Source organism: Paramormyrops kingsleyae, chromosome 2 (assembly GCF_048594095.1).
Source record: "Paramormyrops kingsleyae isolate MSU_618 chromosome 2, PKINGS_0.4, whole genome shotgun sequence".
NCBI classification, from domain to species: domain Eukaryota; kingdom Metazoa; phylum Chordata; class Actinopteri; order Osteoglossiformes; family Mormyridae; genus Paramormyrops; species Paramormyrops kingsleyae.
In genome coordinates this window covers 41,159,031-41,186,240 of record NC_132798.1, presented here as the reverse complement: position 1 = coordinate 41,186,240, position 27,210 = coordinate 41,159,031, and the positions used below count along the sequence as shown (strand labels likewise).

At 43.9% G+C, this 27,210-nt stretch overlaps 1 protein-coding gene across 4 annotated transcripts; it reads right to left on the bottom strand.

The window, feature by feature from the left end:
* On the bottom strand, positions 1–27,210 carry ddr2l (discoidin domain receptor family, member 2, like). Of its 4 annotated transcripts, none has more exons than XM_023832247.2 (18): positions 27,117–27,210; positions 16,906–17,010; positions 16,721–16,823; positions 16,244–16,472; positions 13,925–14,072; positions 12,968–13,073; positions 12,267–12,453; positions 11,652–11,898; positions 11,397–11,483; positions 11,147–11,289; positions 10,833–11,040; positions 10,420–10,605; positions 9,829–10,073; positions 9,148–9,275; positions 4,857–5,054; positions 4,121–4,355; positions 3,173–3,322; positions 1–2,855 (listed from the first exon to the last, which is right to left on the bottom strand). In XM_023832247.2, the coding sequence occupies exons 2-18, from the start codon at positions 16,961–16,963 to the stop codon at positions 2,721–2,723; spliced, it is 2,793 nt and encodes a 930-aa protein (XP_023688015.1). In that variant the 5' UTR covers positions 16,964–17,010; positions 27,117–27,210; the 3' UTR covers positions 1–2,720. The 4 variants fall into 4 exon arrangements, with proteins under 4 accessions (XP_023688015.1, XP_023688014.1, XP_023688016.1 ...); XM_023832246.2 differs by lacking the exon at positions 27,117–27,210 and adding an exon at positions 26,367–26,568; XM_023832248.2 differs by lacking the exon at positions 27,117–27,210 and adding an exon at positions 26,367–26,568 and having other exon boundaries at positions 11,397–11,480.

The window sequence follows — 27,210 nt, the reverse complement described above, 5'->3', positions numbered from 1 at the left end:
TAATCTAAAACAATTTTTATTTGTGACTGATAAAACAAAGTGTGTAGGGTACAAAAATCTACTGTTTAGAGTATTTGAACAGTAAAATAAAAAATTTAATTTATGAAGGAAAAACCGCATTCATTCCCTAAAAGTACGCAGTGTAACAATACTGTGGTCACAAGTGAGCATTATAGCATCCAGTCAGGCTAATGAAGGGTTTCTTACACTGACCCCTGCTGGCCCCCACGGTGCCCCCTCCCTCACAGTTTCCTGTGAGAGGCTCGAGGATCACAGTGACCCTTCCAAAATAAAGGCTTTATGGGAGATGGAGGGTACAGGCAAGACTGAATTGTCAGCAGATACCACACATTATTGGTGTTGTTTAGTCTTTTATGTGAGGTGCTCTTTTTAAAATTCTTTAAAAATGTAGAGCAGTTTCACTTAAACTTGACTTTTTATCAACCCTTCTGCAGACTTGCTGCGCAGGCTCTCAGTCCTCTAGCTATTCACCAAAACATAATTTTCCTTTCAGTGTTTAGAAAGATCCTGACCGCTAAAAGACAAAATTGCTTTCATAACAGAAAAATGTATGATTTACAGTGTTAACACTTAATGTTATTTTATGGAATGAAAAACCATAAAAGTTGACTCTGAGGTCCCAAATGATCTTAATCACAATCTTCTGTGGCTCATTTTACATCTATCTGCAGAAATTACACATGCATCCAACCTAACAGACAAATCCTGGCCACTCAAGGCTTTTCATTAGCAAAAATTTAATGTGGTCTCTCTGTGAAACAGTGGATGCATGTGCTACCATTACTGATAGTGTTTGGATTTTTATTGTTTGGTTTTCTTATAAGAAAAAAACACAGAACAGAATGTCATAATGAAAGAATGTTCTCCTAAACTCCCAATATATTACTGTACAAATCTACTCTGATTATACTATGTACATATCAGATGCATGTAAAAACTGAAATGAGAGAGATAGGAAAGCATCTATATTAACCTATCGCGATTCCCAAACCCACTGCAGAGATCACCACCTGCTTAGCACTGATAAGAAAGAAATATAAAAGCATTTGACGATACTCTATAAAAATGCTGATACACACACTCAGTGACAAATGTTAAACCACAGGCTCACTTCAGCAAAGGCTTATGGGAGATGTCCCCCCGCCATCCCTGCCAGGCTTAGTTTGTATTGCACGACAGGGCCTTAAATTCAGCCCCTCACTCTAAGCCTGCAGCAGCCACGTGCAACATCCAGACAGTTACAGACAGCCTCCTGTCCTGACATCTCCCAGCAGCCTTGTGTGCTTCTCCCACATGTACCTTATAACAGTAACAAAAAAACACAGTCAAGACAAAACTAACAAAGGTTACAATGTACATAGTACAAACAGTTACAAAAAAGTGACATAACCTAATCCACAGCCCAATAATTCATTGAATGTTCACACAATCATTGTGTCCGTCTCAGTGGTGCTTTGTCCAAAGCTTGGTGAAATACAGGAAGTTCTAGGGGGCAGGTCAACAATTGAAGAGAAGATGTTCTGAATTCTGTATTTGCTACAATGCTTCCCCTTTATGGGCATATGCCATATGTAAGGACTCTTTAGGAATGGATTCCCCCTTATAGGTGAAACACCATACATCCCACACACACAATCAGATGCAATGGAAATTTCGAGTTGTCTTGCTGACAAAGGGGAACTTGTTCTATTCTGAGCCCACCCACTGTGCATCACTGGATCCTACAGCCAATGGAATTAACGGTCCTCTCCATGTGAGGGGCAGTAGGCCGCAGGGTACAGCGTGGGCCACATCCACCCACAGCGCTAAGCGCCACCCGCCGCCTGCCAGACACACGTGGAAACAGGGGCGGTCATGTCCTGCGGCCCAGACCACGACAGTCAGCCGGACACGATGTGTCACATTCCAGCTCCAGCCATCTTCCATGTTCAAGTGTGGAGAAGATTCTGCTGGCAGTAGCCCGTCTCTAGGCATGTGTGTGACATGGGAAAATGTGGTTAATTCTATGGTAAGACATGGAGAAGCAGCATCCTGCTTTGTGCTAAGACTTATGGGTAGTGAGGGGGGGGGGTATTGAGGCTGACTGCAGTCTGTGCCTGAGTTGTGTGGGCCGGGGGGGTGGAGGACGTGACATTATCAGTCTGTTGTGGCTCTTCAACCCTCTCTCCTGAAAGGATCGTGTATCTATTTATGACAGTAGTTCTGCTACAGCCAGACCTCAAAAAATGTCAAATCTGGCCATATCCACACTGACCTGTTTAACATTCATGTCCAGAAGGAAAAACAACCACAAACAAACACACAATCATTATAGTAGCTGTAAATCCAGTGTGGGGATTAATAAGGAACACAGTCGTAACAGCAGTGCTTAAAAAACACACAACAACAGGACCTACAACACAGACGTCCAGTCGCTGATTTTAAGACCTAGTCTTTAGTCTAGAAGAGATAACACTCTTATGGGTGCCAATCTAACAAAAAACACAAACCTTTGAGGCGGACAGGAGTGATTTACATTAAACTAAGAGAAAGCTACAGAGGATTTCCTCTAGTGTCCACAGATTTGTGAATAAGTTTGAACCTGTAGATGTGAAATTTCCTTCTGTCAGGAAGTCTCTGTGTCCAGTCACAGCTCATGGGGCCTCTCCTCTCACTTTAAGCATCACTTGGCTTCTCAAGGGGGGGTGCAGGGTGCGGCTTCACGGGCTGGTGTGCAGGCGCAGGGCCTGATGCAGGTGCTCAAAGCCGGGCCGGTCGCCGATGTCGCGACTCCAGCAACGCATCATCAGCTCGAACAGGAAGGGGGGGCACAGGGGCGGAGCTGACAGGAAGATCTGCGGAGGAGATCAGGTCTTCATTCATGTGTCAACCTCCATCACGTTGTGGGATTATCAACTTATCCAACTAAAACAGCAGGATAGCTTAAAACAACAAATTCAGGTAAAAAAACATCCATCTATCTATCCACCAATCCATCCATCCATTCATCAGGATTCCCAAGCAGCACAGGACACAATGCAGGTGTGACCCTGGACAGGAAGCCTCTCCAGCAGAGAATACTGATAGTGTGCTTTTTTAACATAAATATTAATACTGAAATGGTTCTGATCCAAAGCTGAATGTATGATTTTTTGCCCAGTAGGTCACACACCTGCCTCCCCTGGTTCCTGAAGAACTCTCCAGTGTTCTCAATGACCTGCTCGTCCGACAACAGACTGTAGGGCTGCTCCTTGCACAGGGTGAAGATCTCCCAGAGCGTCACACCGAAAGCCCACACGTCGCTTGCAGTGGTGAACTTCCCCTGTAGGGGGCAGCACCATTTAATGGCATTTTCAAAAAAAAAAATCAACTGCTTGCTTTCTCTATTTCATCTATTTTGTTAAATTATTCCCAAAGACTCAATAAGACAAACATAACACTTATACAAATCAGCATAAAAGTAATATTGGTTAGCATACAGTACTGTGCAAAAATCTTAGGCAGTCAAAGAAAATGATGTTTAAATTATCTTGGTTGGTGTAAAACTTTGATTTTATGTCTGTCAAAGTGTGTCAGATTAACCATTTCAGAGCCTCTCCTAAAGTGACCCCAGTATTTGCAGCAACCTGCCAATGCATACATGTATTTTTTGACTCGACTACAAGCATACCATGTTTTGCTAATCGATACCTTGTCGACTAATTAAATGAATTAAGTGAGCCGGTGGTGAAACTTAACAAAAACAAGGAATGTCTGAGGTGCCCCTGAGGAGAGGTTTGGGAACTGACCCAGTGTCCAAATGTGCTTCTAGCCATCCCACTAGATACCAGTGACTTTTGGGAAACCAGAAGATATTCTTGTTAGTTTTTATGGTGTTACTCTTAATTGCATCTAGCTCTAATGATAAATAGTGTTTTTGTTCTGAGCAAATATACACTTACTTATCCAGATAAACATTTCCTTTGGCTGCCTAAGAATTTTGCACAGTGCTGTATGTGCATATACACACACACAGTCCTGGGACTGCTGTGCATTTTTATTTTGCAAACTTTTGTCCCAAGAAAACAGGACCCCTCCCATACACACACAGACAGACACACACACACATGCCCACACGCACCAGCAGGATGCTCTCCCAGGCCATCCAGCGGATGGGCAGCACGGCACGGCCCTGGATGCGGTAGTAGTCACTGCTGTACAGATTGCGGCTCATGCCGAAGTCGGCGATCTTGATGGTGAGACGCCGGTCCAGCAGGCAGTTGCGTGTAGCCAGGTCCCGGTGCACGAAGTTCAGCGACGCCAGGTAGCGCATTCCTGATGAGATCTGGACTGACATGTGCAGCAGATCTGACATGCTGGGGTGGGGGCAGGCAGACAGACATAGTGAGACTCAGCAGCTGAGCCACAAAGGGCAGCTCGCAACACAACACAAGAAAACCAAGATTTCCTTTTGCTGGGAATCACTTCCTCAATCACTTCCTGCCACTTTCTCTTTCGCTTACAAGTTTGTTTTTCTACTTTGCTGTGTTTGTTTTGCTTCTATGAGCTCAAGATGAATAGAGAATGACAGTCAGATGAAAGAGTCCCAAGAAGCTGAGACATGAACAGTGTCAAAGGCTAATGGGCTAACAGCCAAAAACAGACAGGAAGTAATAAGAACATGAAGGGAAAAAAGCTGGTGGGAGCCATTCAGCTACCACAGGAAAGACAAGGAGTTAGAAAAAAGGAGGCTACTGATTGACTAACTGGCCGGCAGACAAATGACAACAAGCTGATGATTGGATGAGCAACATTGGGAAATCTGGGTTCTGCCCAATGAGAACTTTGGGTAGAGGGCTGCAGCGATGCCAGCTCACCTCACAGACGGGATGTTGTTGGCGTTAGTCAGCGTGCTCTCGATCTCCCGCTGCGACAGGAACATGTTGAGGTCGCCGTTCTCCATGTACTCGGTGACCATGCAGAGTGGGTCCGATCGCACGCACACACACAGCAGCTGGATGATGTTCGGGTCGTTGAGGCGTGACATGATCTTTATCTCCTTCAGGAAGTCATTCCTGGGGACACAGAGGTCAGAGGTGGGATGTTTGCACTTCCTGCTCACCTCCGTCCAGCAGATCCGAGGCCCACTTCACTTTGGGGCTGGGAGTCTTTGGTCTCCCATTCTTGAAAACTGCAGGTACTGCTGGAATTGATCTATCCATCTGTTTTTCACAAGCCCTTATCTGGCTGCGGTAAGGCTAGAGCCTGTCCCTGTAATCACAGGACACCAGGCAGGGGACACCCTACAAGCCAGGCCATCATGGGCCACACGCACAGTCACAAACAAAGCTACATACATGCTGGGATTTAGCTAATGTTGCCAATGACGTGACGTTACAAAAACAGTCTAGAGATGCACGGGATAATGGTTAAACCAATATTTGTTAAAAAATCAAGATATTGGCATTGGACCGATGTGTGAATCTTGGCCTGTATTTAAACCTTGTCAGTATTCAAAGCTATAGACACAGCTGGAAAATGTTGGAAAGGATTGCATTGAAAGAGCAGCCATTTTCCGCAGTGAAGAATGAGGGATTTCATCGGCTCGTGTACCATCTATAAGAGGCGTCACAGAACCGGCCCGCAACATGTGTATAAATTATTATTAAATCTGGCCTGCAGATGAATATTTCATTTTTTTTCTACGGAATAAAAAAAAATTATACTTTCACTTCGCCAATCTCCTTTCTTGCCCGCATCCTCCACAGGTACTTTTTCACACAGATCTTCAACAGATCCTTGGAGCTGTGCGACGTCCCCTCCTGCTTCAAGCACTCCACAATCATCCCAGTCCCAAAGAAACCCTCTATCACAGGGTTAAACAACTACAGGCCTGTTGCCATGACATCTGTGGTCATGAAATCCCTTGAGAGACTGGTGTTGACCTACCCGAAGGACATCACAGGCTCCCTGCTAGATCTCCTGGAGTTTGCATACTGGGCAAATAGGTCAGCAGACGATGCAGTCAACTTGGAACTGCACTATATCCTGCAACACCTTGACTCCAAGGACATATGCTAGAGTCCTGTTTGTGGACATTTGCTTGGCATTTAACCTCATCGTCCCAGAAGTCCTCCACTCCAAACTCACCCAGTTCACTGTACCAGCCCCCATCTATCACTTTCTGACAGACAGGAAGCAGCAGGTGAGGCTGGGAAAAAATCAGCACTGGCGCCACCCCCAGGTGTGTTTTCTCCCCTCTGCTCTTCTCTCTCTACACAAATGACTCATCAGTTAAGCTCCTGAAGTTTGACGGTCATTGGCTTGCATTCTGCATACAGACAGGAGGCTGAACAAATGGCCCTCTGGTGCAGTCAGAACAACTTGGAGATGAACACGTTAAAAACGGTGGAGATGACAGTAGACTTCTGGAGGTGCCCCCCCCTACTGCCCCCTCTCACCCTACCCAACAACACTGTGTCTATTGTGGAAATCTTCAGGACCTAAAGTGGACGGCAAACATAGACACAGCTGCCAAAAAGGCCCAGCAGAGGATGTATCTCCTGCCCCAGCTGAGGAAGTTCAACCTGCCTCAGGAGCTGCTAATTCAGTTCTACTCCGCAATAATCCAGTCAGTTCTCTGCACATCCATCACTGTCTGCTTTGGTTCTGCCACCAAACAGGACAGGAAGAGACTACAACGGACAGTCAGGACTGCAGGAAAATTCATTGGTACTGACCTGCCCTTCATTTATGTCCAGAATCAGGAAATGGGCAGGCAGTATCACTGCAGACCCCCTCACACCCTGGTCACAACCTGTTCACGTTCCCCGGCCCTGGCAGGTACTACAGAGCACTGTACGCCAAAACAGCCGGACACGTGGACGGTTTCTGTCCGTAGGCCGTTACTCGGTTGAACACTTAAGTGTCAAGGACAATACTTGTGCAATATCTGCTATCACCAAGCATCACAGTACCTCATGTACAGACGTGGACAAATTTGTTGATGCCTTTACAGCTCATTGATGCAGTGCTTCATTTCTCCTGGAAAGTTATTCAATTACAAGCAATTGTCTAATGTATACCTGCATGCCTTTAGCATTTGAGTAAGCCAATAAAATATTGAAAAGAAATGATTTGTTGTTGTTTTTTACAAAGATATGCTAAAATAGTATGGACAGATTTGTTGGTACCCCTAAAGAAACTATCCTTGCATTATAGTCATGTTTCAAACTGAGTGTTTAACCTTAATTAGTATTACAAGTGCCTTCAAGCTTTTCATCAGGCATTCAGGCTCTTTAAAAGGAAAGAACGTGCTACTGAGTTGTTTGATTTCATTGTGTGCACTACACTGAACATGGACCAGAGAAAGCATAGGAGAGAGCTGTCTAATGAGCTCAGAAAGATTATTATAGATAACAATGTTAAAGGTAAAGGCTATAAGAGCATCTCCAAGCAGCTTCATTATCCTGTGACCACAGTTGCCAATATTATAAAAGGTATAAGGTTCATGGAACTGTAGCCAATCTCCCAGGATGTGGACACAAGAAGAAATGCAACCCCAGGCTGATCAGATAGATAGTGTGGATGGTAGGAAAAGAGCCAAGGAAACCATTCAAGCTGCGCTCCGAGGTCAAGGTACATCACTTTCTGATCACACCATCCATCGCATTTTGAACAATAATAGGCTCCATGGTAGGAGACCCAGGACGGCTCCACTATTGATAGAAAAACATAAAAAGACAGCGTGGAACTTGTTTAAATGCATCTTGACAAGCCCCAAAGTTTCTGTGAGAATATCCTTTGGACTGATAAGACAAAAATGGACCTTTTTTGGCTCTATGTTTACAGAAGGAAAAATGAAGCTTTAAAAGAAAAGAACCCCATACCTACTGTGAGACATGGAGAGGCTCGGGTTTGTTTGGGGCTGCTTTGCTGCATCTGGCACAGGGAACCTTGAATCTGTGCAGGGCACAGTGACGTCTCAAGGCATCCTGGAGCAAAACATACTGCCCAGGGCCACCCTTCAAACCTGAGACAGAAGACTGGGCCAAACTACCTGTTTGCAAATGCAGACGTCTCACTGTGAAGTACAGAGATCACTGGCTGGCAGTGATTGCTGCAAAAGGTGGTGCTACAAAATATTAAATTAAGGGTACCATCATTTTTGTCAGTGCCATTTTCATTTGTTTAATTATATGAGATATTCAATCAATCAGCCTGATTTGTGTTTAATCTGGAATAAACAATAAGGGATGCCATTAAACTTTTCAGTTTCAAGTTATTTCAGAGATAGTTGTGTGAATTTGTTTTTTGTAGAAGGGTTACCAACAAGTTTGTCCATGTCTGTATATATAGCAACCAGCATCTTGCACTATGCAGCTATGTATAATGTCCTTCTGGCTTAAGTCATTTCTGTACATACTGTATTTGATAGTTGTTTTTTTTTCTTTTTTCTACGATGACAAACCGGAGACAAATTCCTTGTATGCGTGAACATACTTGGCCAATACAGCTGATTGAGATTCTGATACGGGAATACAATGTGAAACTCATACAGTCACCTGATAGGGTGCAAAGAGATAGAATTTAACAGCATCCAAAATCACCTGGGTGACAACTGCCTGCACAGCAAGCAAAGGTGACCCTTTAACTAACCCTACGGCTAACAGATCTACTGGGCAGTGTTTACTATGCTTTTTAATCACTTTTTGCTTATTTAACACCTTGCCACAATGAAGTTGTTAAATTAGTAAAATACACATTTTATTTTAATTTTTATACTTGGGAATTAATATTTTTATTTTGAAATAAACAAGATAATGTTTGAGGGGGTTTAGAAAATTGTATCTAATCAGTTAATAAAAAAAATAATTATGGTTTTATTGTCATGGTAAAAGAAGTGAAGTAATCCTTCATTTTTGGTTGAGATGTCAGCAGACATTCTTGTCCAGTCAGAAGGCAGCCTGCTGGCTGACACAGAGTCTCCAATCAGGCAGGTGCCTGCTGTAGTTACAGCGCCCTGCCACTGGGCTGCGCATGCACACACTGTACAAGGGCTGAAGGATTCTGTGATGCTCAAGTCCCTCCACATGTGCAAACACCCCTAGGTATCTGTGAAGTCATTTAAATTACAGCCAGAGGAATAAGAGGAATGACGATGAGCACCTTGCGTTGCTGGTGGCGTCCGGTCGGAGCTGCTTGACAGCCACAAGCACCGATCTCGCATCCTGGTCCAGAAGGGGGGCTCCCTCCCCCAGGAACTCGGAGAGCCCCTCTGCCTCACACAGGTGAACCTGCAGAGAGAGGAGAGACTTGGGAATTAGGAGCTGAAGGAAATAGCATGGAGCATAGGATGAGACATGAGGATCTGTGGAAGAAGGTATGACTGCCCTCTAATAGAAGAATACATCCATCCGTCCATTCATCAAGCACTTATCCAGTAGAGTCACAAAGTGGAAGCAGAGGGTGACAGGGTGACAGGGTACCCCCCCCCCCCCACCCCCACCCCCCCCCCCCCACCCCCACCCCCCCGAGCCAGTGCTCCGCCCTTAATAGTAACAATAATGTAATAGCAATAATAACAATAGTCACTGACATCTCATATCATCTCATACCTGCAGGGTTGTAGGTTTGAATCCCCCACCCACTATGTGTAATGTGGAATTAAAAATACTAGAAAAACCGAACGGAAAGAGTGTATCATGAAATGGACAGATGGACAGATACACTTTTCCTGTGAGGATCTGCGCAGCTTCAGCCTGTCAGCAGACACTTTGTTCTTTAAGGCTTTGGGCTGCTCTTCACTGCAGGTAAAGAGGACTCTGATCGCAAACAGGGGGGCCTCACCTCCCCAAACTGGCCCTCCCCCAGCTTCTCTCGGAAGAGCAGCCGCTGGCGCGGGAACTCGGCCACCGAGATGTCCTTGCGGGTGAGCGAGTCGATGGTGAGTGCCGGCGCGGCGTACATGTTGCTGCCTGTCACGCCCTGCAGGCTCACGATGTCCATCTCGGCGTAGTGTGGCACCGCGCTCTGGAAGCTCTGGTGCGGGGTGCACTGGGTGACGTCAGGCTCCGCATAGCCGCCACCACACCCTGACAGCAAGGGCAGAGAGCACAGTCAGTCACATAGAGAGGGGCAGACACACATGACGGGGGTGGGGGGGCTTTTGGGGCCTTGGCCGGCCATATGCATGTACTCTGTAAAATCTGCATGTCTCCAAATCTCAATGTCCGTGATGTTCTATTGATAGGTGGTGTTGGGAGACACAAGGGTTCAAAAGCCAGAGCATAAGCAATTATTATCTACAGTACTGCCAGTCAATGACAGGTTCACCCATTTATTTTACTCTACTGGGTGTCAATCAAAGCAGCCATGGGCTGAAGGCGTAGCTATCCTGTACATTGTGGATGTCAAAGCCTCGCTTCTCCAGCTAATTACCAAACTGAGGAGAACGAGAGAGGAGCTGTCTTGCATGGATGTGGCGTTTTAAAGCGGTCACCTTCAGGTCACGTTTCTTCACCTTTCTTACCACCTCCTTCTTTCCACTCTTACCGTGCGAGAGGGCGTCCATCGCACCATGAGAGGGCAGGAATATTTCATAGAGAGGGTTACTGAGAGCACAGGCTGAAGGGCAGAAAGGGAGAAGAAACAGGAAGTGCATAGCAGGAGAAACAGGAAGTAAAGTGCGCCGCGAGGTTGAGGTATGTGGACATGTGACTAAGGAACTAGGCTCTCAGACCAGGTCACAGTCTCGTGATCTACGTCGAGGAAGTGGGCTCTGCGTTAACAGGAAGGGGATCTCAGCTCCACAGAAGTGGTCTACAGATAGGATCCATGAGCAGCACACATACCGGAGGCCTCAGCACTCTGAGGCAACTCAGGCAGCTTGCTTCTCAGTACTGAGGGGTCCTGGTACTGGGGGTCCAGTAGGAAGACCCTCTCATAGGGAGGGTCCATCTGAGAGACCCGGGGCGGCACCGGGGGCGTGTTCAGGACGATGGTGTCACTGCTCGAGGAGAGCCGCACCGTGACTTCCTCTTCCAGGATGCGCCGGGGAGCCTGGTGTAGGGCAGACAGCCGTGAGCTCGGGGATGTCCGGCGTGGCATCAGCCTTGTGTTTCCTGGGTTCCCCTCCGCTCTGCTCCTCCCTGCCACACCTCCTTACCTTCTCTAGAACCTTGCAGACATACTGGCACCACAAGATGAGGAAGATGATCACCAGCAGCAGGAGGATGATAGTCACCAGGCAGCCAATCAGGATGGAGGTGTTCCCATATTCGGGGGAGTCCTTGCTGGGGGGAGTGGTCACTGCACACACATTTTAAAATTAATGAATGGGGCAGTCAGGGTAGGTTGTGGAGTTTAATAGGAAGCTTCCTCGTCACTTGTCTTTCTAAGAAGAGTGATACATTCACCTGTCCTGTGAGTGGGGGTGGAGCTCTCCACCGTGGTGATGGAGCTGCTCGTCTCCAGTGGCAGTCGTGTGGGGATCACTGTGTCTGCTAAGGCAGCAGCAGGACCACAGATTAATCACAGAGCTCAGGAATCAGACGTTCCACACGCAAACCCCACCCCCTTTTAAATACAGAATCTGAATCAGAACCATCCAGATTAAAGACCCGCCCTCCAGCCACAACCCCAAGGGAAGGAGCAAATGTCCAGCTGCTCACCTGCTTGGAAGGAGATCTCACTGAACATCATCCAGGTGTCGGCGAAGGAGAAGCGGCAGCGGAGGGCCTTTCCGGCCCGCCGGCCAAGCGGCACGGTCACGTAGCGAGCGCTGGGGTTGCGGTCGTCCAACACAGTGCGGAACTCCACCTCCTGCAGCTCCCAGTCGACCACCAGCCGCGGCTTAAAGACGCAGGACACTGCCGAGAAGATCTTCACCCCCCGGGAGAACATGTTGTTGCAGTGCACCTGGCAGGGGCAAGGGGGGGCCAGGCTTTGGGTTAACTCCGCATGGAATAAAAGAGCTGAATGTGCGATGCCCAGGATGCTGGTGACATTTTACAAGTCTGAGTTAAGCTACATTACATCTTATAGCATCAGTTATCTACCAACAGTCCTGTCACCTTTGCATTTTTGTCATTGATAAGTGGTTTAGAATCAGTGAAAACTGGTTATAAGCACTGCTTTGAAATTAACTAAAAAAAACACTATTTTCAGACGCATATGATGGTAACTACAGTGCATCCACAAAACCTGCCAGTCACCCCGAGACGGTCACACCCCCTTCACCTCCCGAAACACACACACCCCTTTCCCCCTCACACACGGGTGGGTACCTTCATGGAGGTGAAATTACGGGGCCTGTCAAAAACGAACTCCATCTCCACAAACCCGGGCCCAAGGCTCTCGTTCCTCCAGCCCACGTAGTCATACCCCGGCCACACGTGATACTGCCGGGTTAGGGAGAAGTCATCCTGCCCGATGACGCCGTCCGTCAGCTGACCTAAGCCCTCAGACAGTATCCTGCAGATTTACAGTTGCACTTTAGCATCTGTTTAAAACTGAGGAGTCTCTTATCAGAGAGCATGTGTGTCTGAGAGGCTGATTAAGTGCGTATTGTAACCATTTAACAATATTAGCACATGTAGTTAACCCATGTAATCATATGAATGAAACATCCCACGAAAGTATGGAGGGTAATTAGCCCACAATGTGACTGGCCCATTCTGCCTTAGCTCACAATGTGATTAGCCCACTCTACGTAGCTCACAGTGTGATTGGCCCACTTTGCCTAGCTCACAATGTGATTGGCCCACTCTGCCTAGCTCACAATGTGATTGGCCCACTCTGCCTAGCTTGGAATGTGATTGGCCCACTCTGCCTAGCTTGGAATGTGATGTAGCTCACAAAGTGATTGCTGTAAGAGAATTAGGTCACTGCACGTACAATAAAACATCACTCAACCAGGAAATTTCAGCAATGAAGTTGGTCATTTTGTTTAAGCTGTTGTAAAAATATATCCTGTGGGAGAGCCTACCGCCGCTTTTGGTAGCCATCATATGTGGAGTCATTAAGATAGGTGACAGGGTAGCCAGGTGACGCCATCACCTGTCCCTCAGGAGAGCTGTAGGACATTAATCCATCTTCAGCACCAGGGGACAGTGAAGCAGGGAAAGAAGAATCAGATGTCGCTTTTACAAATGTATCTATACATCAATAGCTAAGAAATATAGCAACCATACATGCACTCATAATTCAATATTACAACATAGCAGGACAAATATCACTGTCAATGTTTTATTTCTGTAAGATCCAGGAGAACTCTGCTCCTACCAAAATAGCAATGGATGAAAAAAAAAAATCCAGTCTATTGCTACCAGTAATATTAATATTGATATTCAATAAGGTCTTCAAAGCAGCCTCACATATACACATTTATTTCTTTAGCAGACGATTCTGTCCAAAATTACAGTTTCACAATGTGCTTCTTACCACTAGAGGGCATTCTGACTTAAATGTCAGTGAAACTGAAACTGCAAACTATTCAAAAATGCAAAATGGTCAACATAACACAAGATACATATTACCTGACATCAGTCACCGGCAGGGTGGATTTTGTGTATGTTTATGTTATGAATTTATGTTTTGAGCTCAGAAGGACTAGTTGTGTTTGCTGGTTGTGTGACTTATTTACTTCATTTTCCTGTCTGAATAGACCTACACTTTGTGCAAAGCCAAGAGGGGGTTTTAGTGAAGGTTATGCAGTTTGCTTAGGCAACTGAAATTAGTCACAAGTGTCCTAAATAACTGTCCATATCAGACCGTTGGGGCTCCTAGTTTGACACGCAGCTCAATGTGTTAAATTCCCCATGTCTAAAAATTGCCCCATTTAATATCAATGTTAATAATAATGTTATGAGACCATCTAGGTTGCCTTGGTGTAATAAATATAAGGTGTAAGGTTCCCGGGAAAGTGTGCTTGGGCTCTTCTTACCGTGCCAGGGACAGCCATACAGCTCGACCCGCATGCAGACGGTGGCGGACACCCGGGTGACGGGGATGAGGCGGAGGTAGCGGGTGATGATGGGAGGGTGTAGGTCTTTGATGACGGAGGCGTACGCGTTATCGTTGGCGTCCATTATCTGTGGGAGACAGGAAGCCCATGTACCTTCGCCTCGTCATGCAGAATCCGGGGCTGTTTCTCCACACTCACAGATAGCGTATCTCCTAGCATCTCTCAGAATTTGTTGGAATAGCATAACTCACTCTTAAAATTCCTTATCAAGATTCATTCTGTTTGTGTAGGAAAACCACTTGATCTTTATAGCTACAGCTCTCTTGCTCTCATAAATATGCAGTGCCCTCAGGGAGTCTTATAAGACTCATTTCAGGAAAAATATGGCAAATTTATTGGTTTCATAATAAATATCATTACTTTATTCGTTTGCAAATATATATATATCACTTTAGAAACAACCAATAGTTTTAAGTAAAAGTAAAAGATTCATTTCAAGTAGTAATAAACTGAACCAAAATGATACTCCTAACAGAGCTGTTCTTAGTTAAAATGCTAATTGACAAGCAGTCTCACTGGGAGCTTTTTAATTAGTAACACCTCTGCAGTAACATAAAACAGCAGACATTTGTGTTTAGTATCTCTTTGGGAGCCAATGACTACAATTGCAGTTAAAAGCAAAATGGCAAGAACAGAACTGAATGAGTCAGTCAAGAAAATTATGACACTTTAAGAAAATTTACAGATATTTTATACATTGCTTGTCAGTGGACTTTTGTTATGAAACCAATAAATTTGCAACATTATCAAATTAAGTAACATTGTCAAATTAAGTAATCATTCCAGGCCTCTCTGTGAGCACTGTATGTGTATCAGGAAGACTCCTCTCTGCTGGACTCCCTCCTCTTCAGTCCCTGTTTAATTCCTCTCCTCCCCTGCAATGCAGTCCCTGTTACTGTTTATGTCAAAGTAAAGAACCGACAAAGTAAATAATCGATAGTATTTTATTTTTGACATTTAATAAATAATAAATGAATGTAATTAGAAGCAAACGTTTGACTCAAGGTTGACCTCTCTTTAGTCCATCACATGACCCTCAGACTCCAGCCCTAACAATAACATCACTTTTTTTCCCTTCTTGCCCTTTTAACAGAACTTTTCTTAATTTTTTTTTGCAAAGTTATGAAATAGAGACTAATTCATACAACAACCTCAATCCAAGTGAGAAATTAAGCAGCTGAGTTCAAATCACACCTTAACGTCCATGTTACTAACTCTGCTTACAGGATGCCCACAGCCCACTGGCTTCGTAATTTCCCATATAGTGAGCCCAGCTTGTAATGTCTACACCAGCTATGTCTACTGTAGCTTTATACAATAAATAAAAAAAAAAAAGTTAATTCTGGCATAACTAAATCCAGGTGCCTGGCAAGTTTTTTGACATTTTATCACGCAAAGTCAATTTCATGAGTTATAAAACTGCCCGAACCAGCATTGTCTAACCAGGCCCTTACAAGGACCATCGAGTGTGCAGGTTATAACCAAGCAGTGAGTGAAATATATTTACTAAATTCAGCATTTTGATAGAAATAAACATCATGTGGATTTATAAATCACCTGGAAAATTAACCATTACTGAATTGAATGCTATGATACAATTAAAATACAGAAACCCTTGTAGATGCTGACAGTTCACCCCTCTGCTGCTATGTTTTTGTTTAAAAATACAGACACTGGTCTCCGCTTTCGCCTTTCCCCATGCTCTCCATGCTATCCCCAGAGTAGCATGGAGAAACAAAGACTTTTGTAAATGCTAGCACAGCAGTTTTAGGTCCGAAAATTTTGTTTTAGCATTGCAAAATGGATGAGTGAAAACTGAGACTTTTAAAAATGCAGACTGCTAGCTACACCCTCTCATTGTCTGATTGGTCAGCTGGTCACCCTACAGTATTCCAGCATGGCAGATATGGAGGAGCTGGGTCACTCTGACTTAAATATCAGTGAAATAATTCAAAAATTCAAAATGATCAACAAAAATAGCATGTTACACAGTATGACTGGTGCATATTTGTGCAAAAAGAAACTAATTTACTGGTCACTGTAGTGATGCGTGCATGCCCAGAGCAGGCAAATAGATACGTCATAAATGTTTTTGCTGGTTTCAGTGGGGATAGAAATACTTTCATAAATTATGTGAAAATGCCTCTGTGGATAGAGATCGTTTTCATTTCAAACTTTGTTTTCAAATGAAAACGTAGCAGTGTGGACATAGCTTGAGACGGGGATGAAGGGTCTCACCTTGTTGCCAAGGCGATTCTTCCAGGACATCCAGACCAGGCCGTCTCGGCTGTAGTCAAGGCGGTACATCCTGGCGAATTCGTTGCCTGTGCCCCGAGCGTGCCGGCCCTGGGTGCCCACGATGGTGAGGAAGGTGAGCTGCTGTAGATCCAGCTGCAGGAACTGGACATCGGAGGGCGCTAGGGGCCCGGCCGGACACCAAGCACCATCCCCTTCCTCACGGTTCATCCTAGCAGGAAGTTGGGGGAGGGGGGCACTGGATTTCTCACCATCTATACACCTTTTATAGTTCCTTTTTTGTTGAAAATCCTGAATTTATCCTCATTAAAACTACATGGTCAATAAAACAGAAACATGAGCTCTTCACTGTAAAACAGAGAAGAATTCCCGACATCGCTGTGACAATTAGTTTTTTATATCGAGTATTAAATTGCATGGGGTCAAGCGTGTACTAAAAGTGTGCGCTTTGGCACCTACCTGGCGTACTGGGGGCCAGTGGTATCATACCATTGGCTGGAGGCAGTGATGTCATCATCCTTGATCCGTCCATCCTCCATGCCGAGCGGGTAGCGGCAGTGCGCTGCAGAGTAGGGGTCAGAAGGACATCAGAGGACATGGGGGTTGTGGAAGCACAGCCATCCTGGGTATGACGGAGTCTCTACCTGGGTCTATCTGAGCATGTGCGTCACCGCGGAAGACCAGCAACAGGAACAGCAGCATGGTGGCCAGGGGGCGTCTGTGGACAGCTGTGGACAGAGACTACATCTCTGCACGCACCACAGAGAGAATGGAAGATTTTTTTAATTAGTAACTAGATGTGATGTTGCCACAAAACAGCAACATTGTATTCCAGGGACCAGCCCTGTCATTTGGTCTGGCCATCTAAGCCGTGCTCTTCCCACACTCAACAACTTGAATAATTTCTAAGAGTACAGGATGGATCACCTGAAAATACAAAGGTTAATGAATGTGTTTTTACCTGAATGCTGTGAGTCCTTGTTCAGATATGTAGGCCTGAAAATATACTTATTCATTTATTACACCATCCACTTATATGACAATTTGCAGAATCTTTCCCTACCGATTAGGTTACAGTAGGTGTATGTTTTAATGTCCGTGTTTGAAAATACGACATATTATTTAATTTTTTTCTACATGTTTGATGAATTTTATTCTATTTACTTCTCTTTTGCACTATGACCAAAATATTCTTTGACATAAAAGCAAGAACTATAGCAAACTGCAGGTGAGGGAAACAATCTGAACTGTGTTGTGGTTTGACCTTCAGAAATGATCAAAATATTGCTAACACATTATCTGCCTGTATGCATTACAGTACATAACGCTATTAAATGAAAATAATTAAAATTTGCAAAATAGACAGGCACCATATATTGAATACATTGACCTGTCATGACTAGTCACATAAAGAAACGGTGGGAAAGTTGCTCAGTTAATTAATGCTGACATCCTTGGAGGAACCTGTGGCCATGGACGTTTTTTTTTTGTGCACACAATGTACATGTAGCTCATTTATAGTTAACTGACATTTTTATCCAAACAGACCTGCCATAGAGGGAACGGGTACGATTTATGGGGACTTTGAGCCCCCAAGCTCTTGCTTGTAAAGCTCTGTCTGTAGAGCTACAGCTGAACTATTGTAATGATACTAAACTGTGCTTTAGCGTTTCATTTTTCAATAAGGGTCGATCGTACAATATATATGGGACGGATGTCAAAAAGGGAACAAAAAAATTAATGTTCATATTTACAGTATATATAACGGAAGAGCTAAAGTGACCAGTAAATTAGTTTCTTTTTGCACAAATATGCACCATTCATACTGTGTAACATGCCATTAATGTTGATCATTTTGAATTTTTGAATGATTTCACTGATATTTAAGTCAGAGTGACCCAGTTCCTCCATATCTCACCCACCCAATGCCTCTGCAAAATCTGAAAAAGATCCATCAATTTGTTTTTCAATTACTGGCTCACATACCCATGTATCTGCAGTGGTTGTGGACTGGTGTTAAATCCGTATGTATGTCTGAAGGCCAGGGAATACAATTAGCATTCAGCTCAATCATTTAAAATTTAAAAAATAGTCCCTGTACTGGCCCTTTAAGGGGAGTCTCCATTGGCTGCTTGACATTGATAAAGTATCTGAATAAACAAAAAAAAAACATCAAGACTGAGGTTGAATAAAAACAAATTTTCAGTGTGAAAAGCGTCTCACTTTCCTACTGTAACCGAGGCACATTTCTGACGTGGTTTTCATCCGGGTTAACTGTGATTAGTGCTTCACGCAGACAGGGAACACTGGCCACTCACAGCAGCATGGCTGTCTCTACCCAGCACAGGGCAGAACTGAACCTTTCCAAATCCAGGCCCCATCGTCAGTGATAATTTTTGTCTGAGCCAAGTCTGCTTTTGCCCCTGTCACTCTATAATCTTCCAGGCTCTTGCTATACCCCTCCCAATCCCCTCTCCCCCCCTCCCAATCCCCTCTCTCCCCTCCCAATCCTCTCTCTCCCCTCCCGCCAGTTCCCCTTGTACTTGCTCTCCCCCTGGCTTCCTCTCTGGAGATTGGACCTTTGCCACCCCCACCCCTCCAAGTGCCCAGCTGGAGGCTGCAGCTGGGGCACGCGGAGCGATGGGCATCAGCCATCAGGGACCACCATAAGTGGGGGAGGGGGGTCACTCAGAGCCTACTGGTGGGCAGGTGCTGGCCATAAAAGAGCGCCCACAGGAAAACACCTGGCATTAAAGGATGGGGGGATGGGTGGGAGATGTCCACACTCCATGCCCTTCACGACTGATCCCAGACCAGCTTAATTATTTCACTCTTAACAAGTCAGAGCTGAAAGTCAGACAGAGAGAGAGAGAGAGAGAGAGAGAGAGAGAGAGAGAGCATTACGCAAAGACACTTTTTGTCCAGCTTGAGTGCTACTTATCAACACCCCCTGGCTGAATGCTTCATAAACATTAACTCTCAAAACAGCATATTTTCTAAGCACCATCAGATGCCCCTAGCACTATGGAGTACACCCCCAATGCCCTGCCGCCCCCAGGTGGAGTTATCAGGACTTGCCCCCCACTCCTGCGGGGGATGAGGAGCAGGACAGGAAGGCTGTGCGGCCCAGGAAGGTACAAGCACCTATCTGGCACGCCAAAGCACTATTGCACAATCCCCAGCTATGGACGGAAGTGCCATCATGGCTGTTACCCTGCCCGCCCCCCTCGAAGCTCCGCTTGGAATGTCGCCTCATTTGACCTGTATTCCGAGGCACGTGGGATGCACTGAACACATCACTGCGCCATATGTGCCTGTGATGCTTCTAAGGTCTTGGACTACAGTGGGGGCCACAGAGCGATTTGGGGTGGGGGGTAGTGCTGGGTATTGATTAAAATTTCAAGAATCGATTTGATTCCGATTCTCAAGATTTAGAATCGATTATCACGATTCGATCCAATCTGTTCCGATCCGATCCGATGTCGATTTGGGTCAGTGTTTTTAAAACACTTTTTTTTTAACCGTTACCTTAATTACATGACTGTGTAGTTGTGCAACATACTAGTATTATATTGACATTCAACGACAAATTAATGAAGTATTGATAGTTAAAGATGGCTGTAAGGACCAATCCCCCTCCCAGAATGTTGATACAATTGCTTTCACTAACATGCTGTTCGGCAGAATTACCGAACAGATCCAGGACGTATTTCCAGAACACTTCACCTCCATTTGGCATGCCTTGAAAATCGCTTTGCTTTTGTTGTCTGTTTGTCCGTTCTGAATCCGAAATGCTGCCAGACCGCAGCTTTTCAAGTTACGGGCGTTTTCAAACCATTGCTAGTGTCCGACGCCATGTTGTTAATAAAGTTTTCCCCGGTGAACTTTAACATCACCTACAGTACTGTCGCGTCATTGAATTCACGATGCGTGTGATTAAAGATATTAACCCTTTAACACCTAAGCCTCGAAATGCCCGTCTGGACTTTTTTTTCCTATTTTAGCTGTAAAAAGGGCAGAAAGTGTTAAAGGGTAAAATCGATCTTTGGACGTACAAATCGATCTTTAGGAATTGTTATGAGAATCGATTGAGAATCAGAGAATCGATTTTATCGACACAGCACTAGTGGGGGGGGGGGGGGTGTGCAGGAGGCAAGGGTTAAAGACGGAGCAACATCTGCCTCGAATGATTCTTGGCACAGGTACAGGCCTATTCGGCGATCAGATTCCTGGGCTGTTGCTCATGTATCAGAGGGGTCACCGCGTGACTGGCGGGGAGCAACATGGGTGAGCCGCCCACTGGGGATCCCCTTCTGAGCATAAACATATAGCCTCAGACGATGACAGCATCACCGCAACCAGACAGTCAACCCAGTCCCACCCCAAAACAGCCGGATCCTCCAATGTCAACTGCGATTTCAGATGCATGACATGTGCTCTCAGGCAGGACTGAACATGGCCACGATCCCTCAGGTGAACCACCAAACAGCACATCGGTTACAAAACCAGGCGGAACTGTCTTTCTTAAACAGAGAAACGATGATGTAATTGGTCCTTCCCCTCCCCAATGACAGATGACAATGATGTAACAGTAGCAAACCGTTACAAGAGAAGTATTCCAGGGCAACGAGGAAGAATCGGGTTTGCTCAGTCCATGGTACTGTGTGTTCTTAACTAGCAGCATTCTGAAAACAGATCAAGGACTTAAACATTTGGCATTTTTCCACTGGAAAACAGAAACTGAGCTCAGTAAAGCCTCAGTAAAAGCAACAGTGATGTAAAACCGAAAAGACACTTGTCTACTGTTCATACAATACACATCATGTTTAGTTGTTTACTAAGTGCTAATTTCTGCTAGAAATCTGTAAGAATCGTCGTCTTATGTTACAATCAAATGATAACGGAATTGACATTCACTTGCATAAATTTACATTACGAATCCATTCCATTCAGCTGTTCTACAGTACTTTTTCATCAGGAGGTTGTAAATTTTCAAGTTCTGAGTTATTGGGAATGCATCAATACAAATTCCCTTTTTCCCTTTCAGATAATCCATGTACAGATCACCACTGTCTCCCTACATTTCGACCAATCAGGTGGTGGTGACACAACTAGCAGTTTAATCACACTTTCGGGCTCTGCTAGTAAGCAGGGCCATGTCAGCGTGGGTCCGGCTTGCATACTTTACAATGGAAAATGGCCAGTTTGCGGAACGGCTCAGTTCTTGGTGCCAGTGGAAAAGCTCCAAATAGCATTGCATGTCAATGGAGACCAAGGTCTTAACTAAAAGCATTATGTCTTAATGTAGACTGCGATTTAAATTAAGAGCAATGTGTATTAATTGAGTCCAGGACTTAACTAATAGCAATACAGAGAAACTGAGAATAAAGTCATGAGTAATTGGTTTGTTAGGTAATGTAGGTTACCTCTGAACTGTGCCTATGGGACCCAGCCAGGACTCAATGCAGCCCTATACTGGAAAAGTGGTGAGAAAGATAGATTGGATAATAACTACTAAGATCTTCATCAGCATCTCAGAGCAAAGATAAAGGATAAATCCACAGCATCTATCCCTGCAGTTTTTGTCTTTGCAAGCCCCACTGAGAGATCCTGCCGGCTGTCATTTCCATTAAGATGCCGGCACAGACAGATCATGTGGGATCCCAATCCAGCTAAACCATGGACCTTCTCTCTTTCTTTGCACTCATGGAAGAAATTGCCTTGCTGACATCAAGCAAGGGAAGCAATCAAAAACCATGAGCATCGACATCTATATATCCAGATTCCAAAGATTTATCTCCTCAATATTGAATTGAATATTGAATAATGAGTCCCCATGTGTTTTGGTAATGGGTTGGCTGTATTCAAGTACACTCAATCTCTCCACAATTTCATGCTTTTTATACAACAGAGTTACAGTTGTTCAGACATATGGTCTTGCGGCTAATCTATAGTCGTGATGATGCGCAAATGGAATGGATTAATTCATTAAGTAAAGTACAGGTTTCATCATGCGATTCTCCCCTCACACCCTGCAATATGCAAGATATACGTCAGTAAGACCGTCACATTCACCCAGCAGGACATTCACCCAGCAGGACATTCACCCAGCAGGACATTCACCCAGCAGGACATGCCCTCAGTCCATGTGTGATGCTCCATTGAATCCGGGTAAAATAAGAGGAATTAGGACTGGACGATATGGCAAAAATTTATATCACGATATATTTCTTAATTTTGGTCGATACGATATAATTCCGATATCGATATGGACAATATTAAAAAGCCTCAGGAAAAAACTGCCGAGGACACACACAATGGATGTCTGCAAACTGAATTTGCAAAGTCTATAATACCTCCAGGCTCCTCCTATTAAAATTATATATTTTTTTTTTAAATAAAAACAGTACAAAAAAAAATAAGGTTCACTTTTTATTTGTATTTAGCCTTTACAAACAAGAAATGTGAAATAAACTATCAAATAAATAAAACTCTCAGACTCAGCTTATTAACAATAATATATTTCCATTTAAACTAAAACAGGCTGATTATTCATATACTGTATATTATATGATACAGTATATATGTATATCGAAATATCGGAAATGTGTTTAAAAATCGTATCACCGTTATTGAAAAAAATTATATCACGATATATATTGATATCGAATTATTGTCCAGCCCTAAGAGGAATATCTGTAAACATTCCCCTCATTTTCACAATATGGACTGAAAGAAAAAAACAAGTCTTGGCAGAACCCCCCCCCCCCCCCCCCCCCCCCACCGCATGAGGGTATTTTTCCATTGTGGTACGGGGCCAAGAGCCTATCATTAAGCACAAGTCAAGGCAGGAATTAAAGGGAGAACACCTCAAGATGTTCTACTAAATTTACAGCCTGAAGGTATATTTTTGTAAGTAGTTTACACAGCAGTGACAGGTGCATGGTTATGTTTCTGCAGCATGCCTGCATCTGTAGGCCAAGCTTTCAAATGGATCTCACTTCTGAGGGACACACAAGTAACTTAGCGAGTGACAGAGATTAGGAAATCCCTTTCTGTAGTTTCCACGGTGATGTCACATTCACCCATGATCTGGGCTATCAACACAGGGAACTCACACCACGACACTTCAACTCTGTGCGATATTAACCTGCTTACAGCACTAAGGGAACGATACTCCCAGGGCAGAAGAAAAAAAAGAATTATAAGCATTTGGCTAGTTTTCCTATTTTGTATATCAGACTCTGTGCGAGTCAAGAAACCCAGTCAGCTTGCAGACATAACAGGTGCCTGGACAGGAGGACCCTCCGCAGGCCGTCTGAGCAGATGTGAAGCAGGCTGACCGCGTCGTCGCTGCGCACAGCCGTCTTCACACAGGCCCGCAGGTCCGTCCACGCAACACATTCATGAAATCACAGGTACAAAAAAATATAAAAATTTCAGCAGCTACACTTAAAGATATCTTTGTTCAAATGGTAAAACCGATCTCAAACTGAAGACACATTCATGACGGCCGTCACCTTGTGACAGTAACCGTATCAAACAAGCCAGTCAGGTCACATGGACGATGCAGAGCCAGATTCTTCATAATCATGCATCCTAATAAGTGCTTGGCATAACGACTTCATTTAGTTATTTTCTAATTTGTATTTCCTGAACAATACCATTTACACTGCCTTTGTTTTTATGATAGTGCACTTTATGTATCTCACTCTGTACGCAAAAGAATTTCTCGGCTGGGATCAATAAAGTATCACCTTATCATATCTTTCCGGAAAGAAATACAGAAATAATGAATCACAGCCTTGAATAAAGACCACTGTTCACTCTTCCCCCCCACCACTGAGTTTCAACTCAACCGATTAAGTTTGCAGATATCCAGGGCCTATTCTGAAATCACAGACACACACACACACACACACACACGTAGGGTAAACATATCCTTATGGGGACTGCTCATTTCAATGGGAAAAATGCTAACGCTAACTATGACAACCTTAACCCCTTCCCTGCCCTAACCATAACCATAAGTAGCCTAACAAAATACAAGAGTTTTTGCATTTTTAGTTTTTTCATAGCAGTCACCGATTTTTATAAAATAGAGTTTTTCCTTATGGGGACCAGGAAACCGGTCAACATAAGGGAAAAAAAACGGATATTCATCACGTTATGGGGACATTGTGTCCCCATAAGGATAGGTAAACCCGCTCACACACACACACACATACACACACACACACTACAAGCACCTTACAATCAGCTGACTGCCATGTTGTCAAATTCTAACAGAGCAAAATATGCAAACACCATGTACAGCCATGCATGGCTGAAGTTACGAGGCAACAACACTGTCACCCAAATGTCTCTGCTCTTTGAGTATATAAATGAAAAAGCCGTATAAGACATTTCAACCCCTTCCACTGAATGTTGGCGCACTGTTCATCCATGCATTCACTTCCTGTCAGTGGCAAGGGATTCTGCTGGGCAACATCCATCAACGTCACAAATGGTTTTACAGATTATGAGGTAAAGGGCTACACCTGATACCAAAAACAAATAAATATAACTGAGTACTGCTAATATTTGTTGTCTAAAATAAATCTGCGTATCATTTTGCAAGGCATGAAAGTCATAAGATTCAGAATTCAGTTTTCTTTTTATATAAGCTCACTAGTTGATGTGTATTTCAAGAACGCATGCCTTCTATTTTTAAATCGCAGTATCATGTACTTCATCCCGGGATGCAAAAATATTAACGTTTCACTCAGACGTATCGGAAATTAAAGAAGAAAAAAATAATGTGTGTAATAGGCCTACAGGTTTGTTTTCTTAAAATCGCAGTCTACGGTAATGAGATGAATCTATATTTAGAAAGTGTGCAGTACGGGCCTCTTCAGTTGTGGGCTGGCGGCGTTTGGTTTCATCTGACCCCATCGGGCACGAACATGGCTTGTACGGGCAAGAGCTGTCAGTTAAGAAACCAATAAAAACCAAAACGCCGGGATCGGGCGTCTCAAGCACAACTGGTGTTGGGGCAGTATTTCATTTGTGTAATGGGGCTGCCGTAACGTGCAAACCGACTATCAATTCAAGGCTGACTTCTTTTCCTTTTAAAAGTTCAAGTTTGGGGGAGGGGTGCTGCGTCAGTATTTTTATTGCTAATTTTGATCCTGCTATTGTACTGACAGGCTGTGGATTGTTCACGAAGGATCTTCAATTGCACATATAACTTTGCTTATATCTAAAGTAAATAATTTAAAAGTAAGTCATTAATAACGAAATGAAAGTACAGTGCCTGATTTGTGCCTGAGGAGGACCGTTTTTTCCCTTTACTTTCTTCACACAACCGCGGCGCTACACAATGGAGAAACATCGCCGCACCATCAAAACGGGGAATTTACTTAAAGAAAAGCGTTTCGCCTCGGATGCGCGCTGCGCGCTGCCGCGAGATGGGGGGCGCACATAAAAAAAAAAAAACTTGGGCTATCGCTATCAGATAACGAGAAAAAACGGAGACCGTCACATGTAGCGGTGGATAAATGCGGAAAACCGCTATTACACAAAACGCATTTTCGATAGTTGCCCCCACCAACAAAAATGGATAGGCTATCTATATGCAGTTAATCAGTAGGTCTTGTGAATCAAAAGACTGGTTCTTAATTTTCTGCTCAGTGCAACAAAGATTAATCCAGTTAGAGCCCACCCCAATACCCTAAGGACAGTTTGCAGCACTCACCCCATCGTTTTACTCTGATTCTAGGTTGCTACAGTTAACTTATGTAGAAAAGTATTCATCCAGATTCAATAATAATAATGCCTTTTACCCAATGTACGTTAAACAAAGAAGTCTTACAATAATTTTCACGGTTTGATAAACGTTTACTTGTTTACTGCTCTTTTCTTCCTACTTTGTGAATACAAGTAGCCTAAAACGTATTCGTAAATATGTATTTATAGTGCTGTGTACAGATTGTGTAATTATTCAGTTTTATCTGTATGTATGTCCTTACTGTGATCAAGCGGCCAACAAGAAACGATGGAATAACTTTTTGTCTGTTTCAGCGAACTTTTCCAAACTTTTTTTTGCATCGACAATATCAATTACCTGTTGCGTGATCTCACAGGACCTCCAACAGTCGTATACGTCCGTCGTGATCGTATCCAAATGGCAAGATAAATTAAAATAGTCGAATCATTATCAAAAAGTTAATATTTCTCGGTACCTTACAATGCATCGGAAAGTCTGCACACAGAAGAAAAACGTTTCAATGTGATTTTTACATCACATCCCGCTTCCGGCCACACGAGAAGGGGAGCGATGAGGAGCGGAGCGATGAGGAGGGGAGAAGAGAAGAGCACCATCGCAGACCGTTCGCTGATCGAAACAAGTTAACAAGTTTTTTGGGATTATAACTCGAACTATCAAGCATTTGCAAGTTGCAGTAAAAGTGAACGCAATTTCGTAATATAGGCCTACTTATAATGTGTTTCTCATAATAAATTGTTAGAAAGCCGAGGTTTCCCATGGCAATGAAAAAACATGACTTTAACAAGCAAACAATATTTATTTATTATAAATAAATGTACCCTCATAATCTAGAATACACATCCAATGAGAATTGTCACAATAACAATTCTCTTCCATTTATCTTGTGTCCGCCACCAGTATAAAATCTCGTTTCGTTCATGAAAATATATCCGATTAAAACGGAGTGAGTACCTTTTTTGGTGCTGGTTTTACGTATTTTCTGATTAACGAAACACGTCGCAGATAATTTTTAATGAAAAATAATATATAAATGGCAAAACACAACTTAAATTCTATACGATTATGAAAACAATTTCTTTCACTCACACCAGCCATCGGTGTACAGCAGTGGTGACCAACTGACGAACTCCGGACCCCATCTGTAGGCTACTGAAACGGTTTAATAACAACTGAATCCAGA